This window comes from Trachurus japonicus, chromosome 18 (genome assembly GCF_045865225.1).
Source record: "Trachurus japonicus isolate A0001 chromosome 18, Traja_1.0".
In the NCBI taxonomy this organism is placed as follows: Eukaryota; Metazoa; Chordata; class Actinopteri; order Carangiformes; family Carangidae; genus Trachurus; species Trachurus japonicus.
In genome coordinates, this window is record NC_140924.1 from 1414003 (window position 1) to 1428297 (window position 14295).

At 45.0% G+C, this 14295-nt stretch overlaps 2 protein-coding genes and 1 long non-coding RNA gene across 3 annotated transcripts in view; 2 read left to right on the top strand and 1 right to left on the bottom strand.

The window, feature by feature from the left end:
* The window catches only part of LOC146968250 (muscle M-line assembly protein unc-89-like), a 201842-nt gene extending 197440 nt beyond the window's left edge, over positions 1–4402 (bottom strand). Inside the window, exons 1-2 of the mRNA XM_085760481.1 lie at positions 4029–4402; positions 756–1073 (exon numbers count right to left, since the gene is read on the bottom strand). Of these exons, the coding sequence (XP_085616607.1) occupies positions 756–1073; positions 4029–4305 (595 nt within the window). The 5' untranslated portion in view covers positions 4306–4402. The remainder of the gene's footprint in view (positions 1–755; positions 1074–4028) is intronic.
* A 7590-nt stretch (positions 4403–11992) lies between these two features.
* On the top strand, positions 11993–13083 carry LOC146968254 (E3 SUMO-protein ligase ZBED1-like). The gene has a single exon (XM_085760199.1). The coding sequence runs from the start codon at positions 11993–11995 to the stop codon at positions 12584–12586; it is 594 nt and encodes a 197-aa protein (XP_085616325.1). The 3' UTR covers positions 12587–13083.
* A 5-nt stretch (positions 13084–13088) lies between these two features.
* On the top strand, positions 13089–13937 carry LOC146968255 (uncharacterized). Its single transcript, XR_015034315.1, has 3 exons — positions 13089–13391; positions 13471–13533; positions 13631–13937. It is a non-coding gene; the product is annotated as an uncharacterized LOC146968255 (long non-coding RNA).
* The last annotated feature ends 358 nt before the right edge of the window (positions 13938–14295 follow it).

A 14295-nucleotide genomic window follows, 5' to 3' on the forward strand; every position in this document is an offset into this window, starting at 1 on the left:
CTTGACTTGACTTGTAGCAGCAGCACTATGGTGGCTGACCTCTGACCTCTCAGCTGACAGCGTGGTTGTGGGCGTGGCCCTGGCTCAGTGAGGGACCAATCAGAGTCAGTCAGTGTCTTTCACTTGGTTTTATTGAGCACAGCATGTGACAGGATATAAAAAGTAATATAAAAAGTCAAGAAGAAGCAAAAAATCAAACAAGCCACTCGTTTTGACTTGACTTAATTTTTTACAAATGTTTTGTTTTTCCTGCAACCAATCGACTAATGACTTCTTGGAGGACTATTTGGGGGCAGTACAGCCCTACAAGTCCCATCACAGAGTCCTTCAGAGGACAAACAAGGCACTGGTTCTGGTGGACGTGGTCTCTGGGACCAGCACAGGCCCTGATCCTCCTCAGGTCAAAGGTCAAAGGTCAAGGCCTGTCTCAGACTGGTGAATAAACATGGAGGATAGATAATACTGTCATCAGCACAAAGCGAAGCGGCAGGACAGGAAGAGAAGAGGAGAGCCAGAGAGACGTTTCCATGGAGACGTCCTGCTCATCATCTGGATGTCATCAAACACACTGATCACTCTGATTGATCAACTGGCCAATCAGGGTATGTCTTTAGCCAACAGTGGAGTTAATTCTGTTCCTGGTGTAGACGGTTTCTTCTTCCCTGTAGAGACAGAAGATGGTGAGACACAAATCAGCAACCAGAGACAAACAACCAGAGACAAACAACCAGAGACAAATAAAAAACAGCTCTCACCTTGGACCTTGAGATCCACTGTTCTCCCTCTCAGTAAGTCTCCGTCCTTGTTGTAGATGCTGCAGTAGTAGACTCCTGAGTCTGTGTCTGTGATGTCTCTCAGGATCAGACTGAAGTCTCCAGTCCTCATCAGGTCTTCATTCATCTCTGTTCTGTCTCTGTAAACCTGGTCCTGTTCTACAGAACCGTTACGATCCACATGGACCTTCCTGTTGGCTCTGTCCGTCCACTCCACTCTGACGTCTTCAGGTAGATCAGCTGTGGTCTTAAAAGACAGCAGGACAGACTCTGCTCCTGACTTCACCTCCACCTGTTGGACTGAGAGACAACAAACACATGATGATGTCATCAGACAGCAGCAGTAGAGTCAACCCCTCACACACACACACACACACAAAACAAAAAAACAAAGGGTGTGTTCGAAACCGCATACTACATACTATATGCTTCCATACTGCATACTGTCCATACTCCATACTACATACTCATCGATCAGACAGTATGCAGAGCGTTTACACTGCAGCATACTACATGATAACCCACAATGCATTGCGCTCCTACCCGAGCTAAAATCAACAGGCTAAAGCTGATTTCATTTTAGCTCTAAATTCTGTAAATATATCACTTTATTAACATTTCAAATGTTTTTAGGTGAGAAAGTAGCCGTTTACATCAGCAGTGTGTCGTTCATTTGTCTAAATACCAGCTGTTTACTATTTTGATCGGACGATTTCGGCGCTACTAAGGCTAGCCGTCGTGAGCAACGCACTTCCGGTTACTTTCACAAAATAAAACACCCGTTGCCCTTTACTATAGACCCTTTCAGAAAGTATAAACAAAGACAGGTGTGGCTCATTAGAAAACGCTCTGGTACACTAAATGGAATGGAGCCTTAATTAGTATCCTTGGTAACACCTGTCTTTGTTTATACTCTCTGAAAGGGTCTATATAGAAAACCCTAACGATAGAATTTGTGCTTTTATTTTGAAAACAGGAAGTGAACCTACCCTCGCTGTAGCTAGCTTTAAACCGCCGTTTTGACTGCTCTCGTCCCGTTAACGGCATTTAACCGTTCAATATGCCTTACCGGAGAGTCTACCAGCTCTGAGATCGGCCTGGTTCATTGTAAAACATTTATTTATTGATGTAAATGTGGTGTTTTCTGTGCGTACAGACCCCAAGGCAGTGCTGCTCTTCTGTCTAACCACAAACAAACTGCTGCTACAGCCACAATTGTTAGATTTCATCAATGAGACCAACATTTATGCCAGTGGTAAACCTCTAAAAGCCATCGGGTAAGTTAATTAGCGGTTGTTTTCTCCACCGGGGCGAGGACCGCAGGCTGGCCAGCGGAGCACATCAGCGGGAACTGCCCATTGGTCCGACCTCCCATTGGTTCGACCTCCCGTTACTCCGACAAAATACCCACTGGTCCGACCTCCCATTGGTTCGACCTCCCGTTACTCCGACAAAATCAACCACAAGTCGGACCAATAGGAGGTCGAACCAATGGGTGGTCCTGTTAGTTCGAACTGTCATCGCTACTTTGTGACAAGCTCTTCCATTGATAGGAGCATGCAGCTCTCTCTCTCTCTCTCTCTCTCTCTCTCTCTCTCTCTCTCTCTCTACGCACATCACACACATACACGCGCGGCCCAGAATATCACCATATTCAGTCAGAGAGCCAGATCATGTCAGATCGTGCACAACCATCATAAATGCTGATCAAGATGTGTAAACTGATAATCAAAGCCCCCCCTCCTAGAGTACAGAGTAGAAGAAATACACTTGTTTTTTCTCCTCCCCCCTCCGCTCGAGCACGGCTGAATCTGGCCGGCTTGAGCTCACTTCACGGGCGCGAGCCTGCTGCAGCCGCCGCTGCTGCTGACAGCAGACTGAGAGAGAGAGAGAGAAAAAAAGTAAATTTCGCTTTGGTTAGGTTCAGGCAATGAAGAAAGGAGTTGGTTAAGTTTAGTAAAAACACCAGGTAGAGGCTAGACAGGCTGGAAGCATAATGAGCGTTATATGTTGTTAATATGAAGTGCTTGTTTTGCAGTTAATTATGCACATGATCCGTTTGATCCCAGAAAGGAAAAAAGGATCAATGCGCAGCCTCTGTTTCCTTTCTGATTGCGTCCGTCTGTCTGTTCGGAGTGGGAGAAAGAGACAGAGAACCCAATCCACCTGTCTGTAATGGAAGTTTGATTTGATATGAGTGTCAAGGTTTAATTACGGACACTAATGAGCGCGCAGCAGTGCGTAAAAGTCGTGCGTAATGACAGCTCCTCGGTGGTGAAACACAATAAACTGCACCTCTTCTTCCACGTGTGTCTTATTGACAGGTGGAGCCTATATGAATAATTATATAAATGCATAGTGAACGGTAAGAATGGAGAGTTTGACTAATAACTAGTCCAGTTCGAACTAATGAGGACCTCCCATTGGTTCGAACTCTCATTACTCCGATTGTCGGACCAATGGGAGTTCGAACCAATGGGAGGTCGGACTAATGGGAGGTCGGACTAATAGGAGGTCGGACCAGTGCCATGGACCCACGTCAGCAGGCCGGCTGCTGTCTCTGTGATGTCGCGGTCGCTGCTCGGACCTGAAGCTTCACTTCTCCCAAAAACATCGGGGCAAACTTCTAAACAGCCGTCGATTGGATAAACTGACCGTATATTGGGGATCTAAACAGTTACTTTCTCGCATGAAAAAATATTAAAACTTAATAAAGTCACGTATTAACAGGCACATTTCTGTTGTCCTGTTTAGTTTAGTTTTTTTCCTGTTCGCGGTAAGGAAAAGACTATCCGTGACGTCACGTTACGTTGCATCCTGGGTAATTTGAGTGTGAGTAGCTCCTCATGTATACTCAACATTCTGGCGAATCTAGTGTAGCTGCCATCCGGGAACTTCTCGCATACTCAAACCGACTCAAACTCGCATAGTACTGTGCATTCGCATACTCAAAATGACGTCAGAATTAGTATGAGTAGTAGGAAAGTATGCGGTTTAGAACACACCCAAAGAAGTTTTGTTTTAAACTTGCTTTCTACACTTCTGTGTACACTTGGACGGATTTGAAAATTTTCAAAAAGTGGACTTCAAATTTCCAGCCTAAATTATTTATATAGCCGGAGAAGGGAGAAGAGAGGAGGAGGAGGAGGAGGAAGAGGAGAAGGAGGAGGGGGAAGGAGGAAGAGGAGGAGGAAGAGGAGGAGAGAGGAGAAGGGAGGAGGAGGAGGAGGAGGAGGACATGTTGTCAACTCTGACCTTTGACCTTGAGCTCCACTCTTCTCTCTCTCAGTAAGACTTTGTCCTTGTTGTAGACTCTGCAGGTGTAGACTCCTTCGTCTCCCCCTCTGGTCTCTCTCAGGGTCAGACTGAAGTCTCCAGTCTTCATCAGGTTGCTCTGCATCTCTGTTCGACCTCTGTAATCCTGGTCCTGTTCTACAGAACCGTTCTGATACACATGGACACTGTTGTCTTTGTCCGTCCACTCCACTCTGACGTCTCCAGACAGGTCACCTCTGATACGACACATCTTCATCCTCACCCACCACCTGTCAGTCCACCTGAAGGGCAGCAGGACAGACTCCTCCCCTGACTCCACCTCCACCTGTTGGACTGAGAGACAACAAACACATGATGATGTCATCAGACAGCAGCAGCAGAGTGTATGGAACGTGACACACACACACACACACACACACACACACACCATAGACTCTCTCTCTCACTCTCTCACCTTTTTCGTCCCCCCTCTTTATGAACCAATATAAACCTACAGCAGCTACAGCAGCTCCAACCAGGAGACCACCCAGGACAGCTACAAAATACACCCACCATGGAGTAGGACGTTCTGTAGTCGACACAAAAATATAATATAAGTTGCATCAGGATTTTCTGAGTTCAACTGAAACTGATGACATGATCGTGTACTTTGTATTTTACCTTGTTGCACCTTTGGCTCCAACCCATTTGACCATGTGACTTGTGACTGCAGCTCATTCCTTTTCTCCTTAGGTCTCACATCCAACAAATGTGAGCGTGGCTGGTCGCCTATTGGCATATACTGAGACGGCTGTTTAGCTACCACAGGCACAAATGTCTCAGCATCAGCATTCAGTTTTGGAGCTCTCCTTTGTTGTCTCTCCAAATATGAGTTCATTTCGTTAGATTTAATGCTGGAAACTCTAGAGCCTTCCGAGGCCTTTAACACTTTAACTTTAGCTATTGATGCAGCTAATTCCATATCCAAATCAAGCTGCTCTTTCTTTTTTCTGAGCAGCTCTTCTTGCTCTTCCAAAGCATGTTTGTCCTTTAAAAGGCTTTGGCGAGCAAGGAGGGCCGCCATGTCTGCCTCAGCTTTAATACGTGCTGATGAGGTAGATGAAACACAGGACTTACTTCCTGCTGAACTTCTTTTCCTTGAGGTTCTACTTGCAACATTGGAAATGCTGTCCCTCGGTTCAACATCATCTACTGTTACTGCAATCCCCGCACCATTTTCAGAGTGTTTAGATAAATCATTTCCATTAGTTTTTACATCAAATGGTTCAATGTAAGGTGGATGTAACTGAGGCGAGGTGAGGACATCATCTGTGCTCATTTGTGCAGCACTTTGATTAGATTGTCTACTTGCATCAGAAAGCCACCCCCTTACATTGTCTATAAAGCCACTGTTATGCTTAAGTATACTCGAGAACCAGGTGTTTTGTTTTTCTTGTTCCTCTTGAGGAAGCAACTGAATCACAGCTTCATGAAGTTGGCTTGCATCCTCAAGCAACACAGATAAGTTTGCAAGATGAGACTGAACACTTGGCGCATTATCTTCATTTTGCATAAGTTCTTTAATTTTCTTTATAGCGGCTTTAATTTTATTAACCTTAGCTTGACGATCTGTTTGAAACGTTTGTATTTGATTTTCCAATGCTTTCACAGAGAGTTTTATTATTCGTTTTTCAATTCCCACATTAACATCAGGACATGAAGAAGATCTACTTAAATCCATGTTCATTTATGAATTATCAAAACATCCATGCACAGCCCAAAACATTATAGATCACACACAGCGCTTTAATGGCATGAATACGTCACAGGAAGCCTTGCATACACACGAGCGATAACGATCCACAAACAGGCAATTGCGTCATGTATTCCCCGCTGAACTGCCTATAGAAAATCTAAACTCACCCTAGTCTTCTGTGCATACTAGCGGTGGGTATTTATGTACCTATATACCGTTAGTCTTGAACAAGACAAACTGTCTTAGAAAAAGAACTACGGCGGCACTCCCGAGCCAATGGCTCCACCCGCTTGATGACACGAAAATAACAAACGGCTTAAAACAAAAAAGGAGTACAACCACCTTATGTGGTTACACTGCTAAAGCCTACCAGGGGAATTATTTAGGCTAATTCGCAAATATTACCTGTTGTGTGTGTGTGTTTGTGTATGCGTGACCATACCTCCGCTCCCGTAGCTGTGATGAATGAGCCGCACGGGCTGGCTGTGAATGAATGAAAACCTACTATGGCGATGAATGAACTGGTGCGTCTCTGCGCGCTCCAACTTCCTTGTTTGAAGTGTTCCAGAATGATCCCAGGAATCCAGCGTAAACGAAACTTTCCGTGGATCAACACTTCGGTAACTTTTATGTTGACTAATGTTACGGCTAAACTGAGACCAATAAAAACAATCAGCCGCGGTGGGCTGAACACGGGAGAAATTGTTGACGCGCACACTTCGCTTTACTCTTGCTCTCAAAGCACCTTTATTTCCATATCACGGCAAGTTCGGCAACACAGAAGCTCCAACTGCTTACAAACGTCCGCGCAAGGTTAATAAGGGAAGCACAATGTGATGTGATAGCGCAGCGGTCAACAGAAAGTTTCACCCCCGTGGCTCACCCCACGCCATGTTCAAACGCCAACTGATGAGACCAGGTGAGTGCAATCACAAGTAACCACGGATCACATGCCCACAGTGACACACCCCTACCCACGCACCAATGCAGTGTTCACATCCACAAACCAAACACACACAGACTTACATACGGCTCCTACAAGGGTTATTCGGTATACCGGTACTAAATTGGTACCGGGGTACTGAGGTATTTAAAACGGTACTATACTGCACTTACATGGGACCGGTACTTTCATTTTGCGCCGCCGGCAGCGGTGACGTCGCCGCGTGAAGATGAGAGAATCCGGTAAATTTTCAAAATAAAACAATTTTCAAAATAAAACACTGTGATTGACAAATATGTGAGGCCAAAGTGTACGTTTGTAGCCCATTTGTGTTTATTAATCTAAACAGAGCGCCAGAGATGTACACACAGAGCTGAGGGGCAGAAGCGCTTGTCTCACTCTATTTCTTATTTGTGATGTTTTATTCTTGAAAAAGGGGGTTATGATAATCATATAGCCTACCACTAGTTGTGGTTTTAATTGCAGTTATATAAGCAAAATGTTGTCTGGGAGAGTGGTACTTGTATTAAATTTGGGAAAGGGTGCTCAAGCCAAACAAATACGGTGTCTATTGTATGATTATAATTATTTCTTAGATAGAAAATCGGTATCGGAAAAAACGGTTTTGGCAGGTCACACCTCCTTAAAAATCGGAAATCGATATCGGCCAAGAATCGGTGCATCTCTAATTTTCTGGTTACTGTTTCCTGTTCTGCAGTAGTTCTCCTGTCTGTCCCTGCATCACCACAGCAGCGTAGAATGGGAGCAGACCAATCTTAGGCTGTTTAGGCTGTTTACTAGGGCTGCAACGAGTGGCATATTTTACTATCCGAATGTTCGGGCTAGTGTTGGGCGATTTTGACATTCTCAGATCGTCCCAATCGCCCTCCCAGGAGATCGCCGATAGACCTAACTATCGCCGGGGTACGGGGGGGGTGGGGGTGGGGGGGGGGGGCAGCAGCGTATGAGTTTCGCTTTTACCGTGCACTGCTGTCATGCATGCGCGCTTCTCTCTCTCTGTGTGTGTGTGTGTGTGTGTGTGAGGGCTAATAATGGAGAAAGAGCGCTATGATCAATGAACGGAACGCTATTCTGGGTTTCCCGCAGCGCTTTCCTGTTAACAACAAAGAGCTGCCGCCTAAACTAACTTTAAAAAAAAGAAAAATGTAGCGATATTCGCCGCCGCCACCGCCCCCCCCCCCCCCCCCCCCCCCGATCGGACGATGGCCGCATCCTCCCACACACATACACAGCACAGAGAAGCGCGCATGCATAACAGCAGCGCGTGTTGAAAGCGAAACTTAATACGGCGCGGTGCTCGATCCGCTCCCCCCCCCCGTCGACAGATTCGCGCCCCCCCCCCCGACGGGTCAGACACCACCTTAACTGACAAATTTTCTGGGGGAAACACTGCTATTGCGTTGCCGAAAGCCGAAAAATCTATTCATGGTGGACGTAATTTATTTGTGGCATTAGGGAACACCTCGTCGGGCTGTGACATACAGTAATAGGGCTGGCGTCGGCAGCCTAGTCACAGCCACAACACCAGCTAAACGTGTTTCCTCAGATTTGAGGCGGAGTGGCCACCCTGTTTACCACAGAGATTTTGTGTGCGGTCATATGACTACCTGGCTCCGTCTGATTGGACGTCGCCAGTGGCTGCATTTGATTGGTGAAACACTGTCATTTGACAGAGTATCTGTTAGCAGCCAGAGAAGCGGCTTCATTAAAACAAAACAAACAGATTGCGCATTGGATCAATAAAAAAAAGTAGCGAGTATGTGTGTGTGTAAAATCGTCAAGAAAACAAAACATCGCCGCTCGTCCTTCCAATCGCCGATAGACGATTGGATCGCCAATCGGCACAACCCTAGTTCGGGGTCACTATTCGAGTAGTACTCCAGTATTCGTTTACCGAGGGGGGGTGGGGGGTGGGTGTATCCAAGTAGGTGAAATGGTTCTTGGATGCTGCCCAAGCCGAGCGAGTACAGCTACAGCCCTACTGTTTACATCCCATAAAACCAGACAAAAACAGACACCAAGGGGTTTGTTCACTTCAAGAAAGATGACATGTTTGGAAAAGAAGCTGGAATACAAAGTCTTGCTGAGTCCTACACGATTTCACCCAAGTCTTGCGAGATAGAGTCAAGTCTTGTGCTCTATATGTTCCCTGGTAGCCTGGTTGCGCCCACACTAGTGACGTCACGCCTCGCAAAAGCGCTGCTGACTTCTAGTCTGGCCAACCGTGCTATTAACTTGATTTCTGTCTCCCGAATTTTCGGGAACTCCACCCTCTTTTTCGAGAGCCAATCAACGTCGAGCCTCTCCAACGGCTCTGGGTAGAGGCGTGTTCAAGTAAGTGACGCAGTAGAGCAGCAACCGGAACCTCATTGTAAACAGCAGCATGGAGCAGCGGACAGCGTTCAACACAGAGGAAAGAGCGGTGTGATTGGTTTAAGCTTCGACACCGCCTATTCTGGCTTCGACCAATAGCAGACTGAGGCATTTGAGGGGGGCGGGTAAACCAGGTTTGAAGGATGCGCTTTGAGAAATGGATTCTCTTAACGTCTTGGCCAGACCCAATGCTGAGTATCAACATTGGAAAGTCGTGCCAACCAGGCTAGTTCCCTGGGGTCCGTTTCACAAAGCAGGTTTAAGCCAGGAACACACCGGCCCGAACCGCCGGGCGTCGGGTCTCATCTGACGGCGTTGGGTCCTCGTCTGTTTGGTCTGTTCATCTGCGTCGGGGAGCGTTGGAAGCTGTCGGGTCTCGTCGGGGCCGATTCAACATGCTCAGTCGGGGCTCGTCGGGCATCAGGAGAGTAGACTCGTCGGGTACTCTGATTGGCTGTGTGCTAGCTATGGCGATTCTGATTGGCGGTGCCCTAAGCGAATCAGCGCGGTGTGTGGGAGGGACGGGAGTCACCACAGTAAACAAACGGTGTTCTAGCCTGTCCTACAGTAAAAATGGCACACAAAATAAAAATCAAAACACACACAGCTAGTGTCACAACTAAGCATATAAAGTCTGCTAGCTTAATGTTAATGTATAATGTAAAACCTCATAGACGGGCTAACAGAAATCCACAGTCTGTGGAAGCTGCGACCGGTGTTTTTTATTTTTATTTTTTAAATAATAATTATCATTCTTAAATAACTTTTTAATATAACTAACTAGCCGCTCGGCTAGCGGCTAACTAGCCGTTAGCGTAATGAGCCGTTAGTGGCTAGTTAGCCGCTCGGCTTTTATTTAAAAAATAAAAATAAAAAACACTGTAATGTTTATGAAGAGGGCAACCAGCTCTATGGAGTTTGGAAGGACTTTTTTCAGCCTCTCTTTGCTCCTCGTGTCTTAATTCTCCGTGACGCGGCTAACGGCAAAATGCGATCAATGATTAATGATCACAAATGCTTTGACCACTATAAAAATGCAAACGGAACCGACTATACTAGTAACAACAACATGAATGAAGAATGAAAGTGTTGTTTGTAATTTTATTTAGCCTCTAATTTTCATTTAGTCAGTTAGTTAGCCGGGCGGCTAACGGCAAAATACGATCAATGATTACTAAATGATAAAAAATGCTTTGACTCCTATATAAATACAAACTGAACCGACTATACTATTAACAACATGTACAAACATAACTATGAATGTAGAATTAGAGAGTTAGGTGTAAAGTGTTATATAGGCTACTTTAAATACAGCAGCGCTATGGTAACGATGACAACCAGAAGTGAGCAGACCGTAACTTCTTAAACCGGAAGTACGTCACACTACATTGTGCAAGTGGTCCATATAATAGGCTACAGACTAAAAAAATAATCAACTTGATTATAAAGATCTTCGCACATGAGAATAATCATCAATCTAAAATGCTATCTGTTCTCAAAATGAATTCATGACATCAATTATATAAACATTTCTTCACACTGACGTGATTCTGCGTCAGCATTCGTCACTCCACCATGAAAAGTGGGAGGGGCGAGTCTTTTTTGCTGGTTGCCATGGTGAATCATATTATTTTTATTCCATTGATGAGGGCTTTTCATCTCCCAGTAACTCAGAGTCAAGTTACCTCAGAGTTGATTGAACTAACTGTTATCACCTGTTCTGAAACCCAAAACTGAGTTTCCTATCTCACAAACACACACACACGCACACGCACACACACACACACACACACACACACGGAAGCAGTGGCTGTGCGCGCCATGTTTTGGGCGGGTTCCTGCTGTTAGAACCGTTAGATAAAGTGTGTCAAATCACATCAAGGGAGTTGTGACTAGGGATGGGAATCGAGAACCGGTTCTGACTCAGCGCCGGTTCCAACTAATCAATTCCATCGGAATCGTACGCCGCAAACGTTATCAATTCTCTTAACGATCCTCATTTCACAGCATGCCGGGTTTTTTTTCACGCGTCGCGCGACTCGCGCCGCCGCCGCGGTACATACGTCATACTCTGCGACGGACAAACAGAGCAGCAACATCAGAGAACTGGCTCTGGCAACATGGAGAGGAAGAAGCGCTCCAAAGTTTGGCTGCACTTCACCAAACGGGACGAAAATGCTGCGACATGCAACCAGTGCAAGGCAGTTATATCGTGCAAAGGTGCAAACACATCAAATATGCAGAAACATTTATCAACGAAGCACGGTATAAAACAGGACTGCCATGTGTTTGACCGTCTGCGGACGGGTGCTGCTGCTGCTGAGTGCCACACAAGCTCCGGTCACGACGGTAACGTAACGTTCACATAAAATATTCCGCATTAGCATGCTGTTTTGCAAATGCAAACAGCATGCGCAGTTTGTAATGATCAGTTTAAATTGTGATCCGAGCTACATAAAAGTAATATTTTTCGGTTTCATGCATTTTAGATGATAGTTCTCAGTCAGCTGGCTCCGCAACATCGGTGAAAGTGACTCCGTTCACGCTTGCTGCTCAGGGATGGAATGAGGAGAAGAAGGAAGAATGTCACCGTGCAGTGACCAAATTTGTGGTTAAAGGCTTACATCCTTTCTCCACTGTAGAGCAACCCCATTTTCGGTAGGTGATCTATAAAGCCTAGACCTAGTATGTAAGTGTATTGCAGCCCATTTAGCTCATACAGCTTATCTACAGTTAACTTTAAAAAAATAACGTCACAGCATGTGTTTTTCTGGTGGCTAATACATCAGAATTATAATTATGTATATATAAGTGACATGTTGATTCTGTCCTAACCACTGTAGTATTTCATTTACAAATTATTTTAGGGAGATGACGAGGGTCTTAAATCCCAGATATAACCCCCCATCAAGGGAAGCTCTTGCAAACCACCTTGTCCCAGCCTGGTACCAGGTGGAAAGAGAGAACTTGCACTCCCAGCTGAAAGATGTGAAAAAAGCGGCCATCACAGCAGATGGATGGACAAGCCTTGCCCAAGATCATTACATAACAGTCACAGTTCATTTTGTAAAACAGGGAAAGATCATAGGTAAAGTCCTAAGGACGAAGGCAGTGTATGAAGCCCAGACAGGTGTTGTTGTGGCCGAGGAGATTAAGGAAATTCTCCAGGAATTCAGCCTTAGTGACAAGGTTGTGGCAGCAACGGTGGATAATGCCAGTAATATGAACGTGGCAATGAAGCAGCTGCCGTTGATCAAGATTGGATGCTTCGCGCACACCCTAAATCTTGCTGCCCAGAAGATCCACCAGTGCAACGCTGTCACCAATTGGGCAGCAAGGGCACGTGCGGTGGTGAAGTGGATGAGGAAGTCCACTATGGCTAAAACAGTCCTCAAAGAAAAACAGCAACTCCTGAGTAAGTGTATACAAATAACATTTAGTGATATGCAACAAATTAAGTCATGATGGCTTATGATTATGTTCATTGTTATGTGTGATATGCTTATGCAGATGTGCATCTGAATTTGTTTTTCAGACTTGCCCCAGCACGCACTGATCATTGACGTTAAAACGAGGTGGAATTCTCTCTATCTCATGATAGAGAGGTTCTCTGAGCAGTTCCCAGCCATTCAGGCTGCAGTGATGGACCCACGAATTAAGAGGCAGTTTGACAAGGAAAAGTAAGGGATACATTCTGTAACTATTAAAATAGGCCTTATTTTAAAACTGTGGATTATAAGACTGCAAGAGGATTTGTGTGTTTATTTTTAATTATTTGCTGTTTTAGACTGATGGAGAAATTTCAGGCAGATGATTTCCAGAAGGCAGAGGAGTTTGTCCATCTGATGCGCATGCTCTACACGTCGACTCTCTGTGTCTCAAGCGAGAAAAGTGCAACCAGTGGGCAGATTCTGCCTATCTTGAAGAAGTTGAAGCAACACTACACCGTTGAGGCAGGGGACTCTGTGTTTACAAGAAACATTAAAGAGAAGATATGGACTGATCTATCTGCCCGTTATCAGGTACTATGACTGATTAAATTTGTAGTTCATGAATGGTGGATATCAGATGCTCGCAAAAGTGTCCCCAGGTTTTTGAACCTGAATGTTTCTTCCTTTCTGAAATTAAGGATGAAGAGATCCAGAACTTCCTTGAGGAGGCAACAGTTATGGACCCTAGGTTTAAGATGAAGATGGAAAATGATGATGCCATCTGGGACCGGCTGAAGACCACAGCAGTAACAGAGGTGCTGCTCACAAGAACAGAAGAGGTATTTGAATCACAGTATGAGGTACAATTCCATTGATGCTCTCTGGTCCCATAACTCAAACAGTATGTTTATACTTAAGGTACCAGTGCCAGAAGACATGCAGAGCCAGAGACAGGCTGAGGAGGATGTGGAGGAAGGCCATGTAAGTGCAGTTTATTATAATGACCATATGATATATTAATAATAATCAATTCAGACCATGCACCTAAAACATGAGTTCATGGTCCTTTTAATTTCAGACTGTACCTGTAAAGCGCCCCAAGACAGCCCTGGAGGAGCTGTTTGGAGATGAGCAAGACATGGAGCAGGTAACACCACAAGAAGAGACCCAGAACATTGGTGAGCAGGTTGACTTTGAAATAAAAATGTACAGAGGCCTTCCTGCTGTTCCCATGTCCTCTGACCCTGTTCTGTGGTGGTGGCAGAAAAGGGACACTTTGCCACTTCTGCATAGTGTAGCACAGATATATTTGTGCGCTCAGGCATCATCTACTCCCTCTGAAAGGGTGTTCAGTACAGCAGGAGATACCATAAGTGCAGAGCGCTCAAGGATCCTCCCAGAAAAAGCTGATATGCTTGTATTTTTGCATAAGAATTGTTGAATTCAGTGTACTACCACTTTGGCAAGCTTAGCTTGCAGTAACTTTTTCTTTTCATACATATGTACCTATGTCCACTGTTTCATTTGCCATTTATATCCCTTTCTAGAAAAGGAGTGTTAAACTGTAATTTACTGACATTTGGTTTGTTTGGTAACATGTTCATTTGAAAAAAGGTTATCAAGGCCTAAAGTGTATGTCCACTTACACTGCATTTACAATTTCCTTTTTAAGAAAAGGATTAAGTTGTAATTCTTTTTTTATTTATTGTATCTGTCTAATTTATTTTCTTTCTACTATGTATG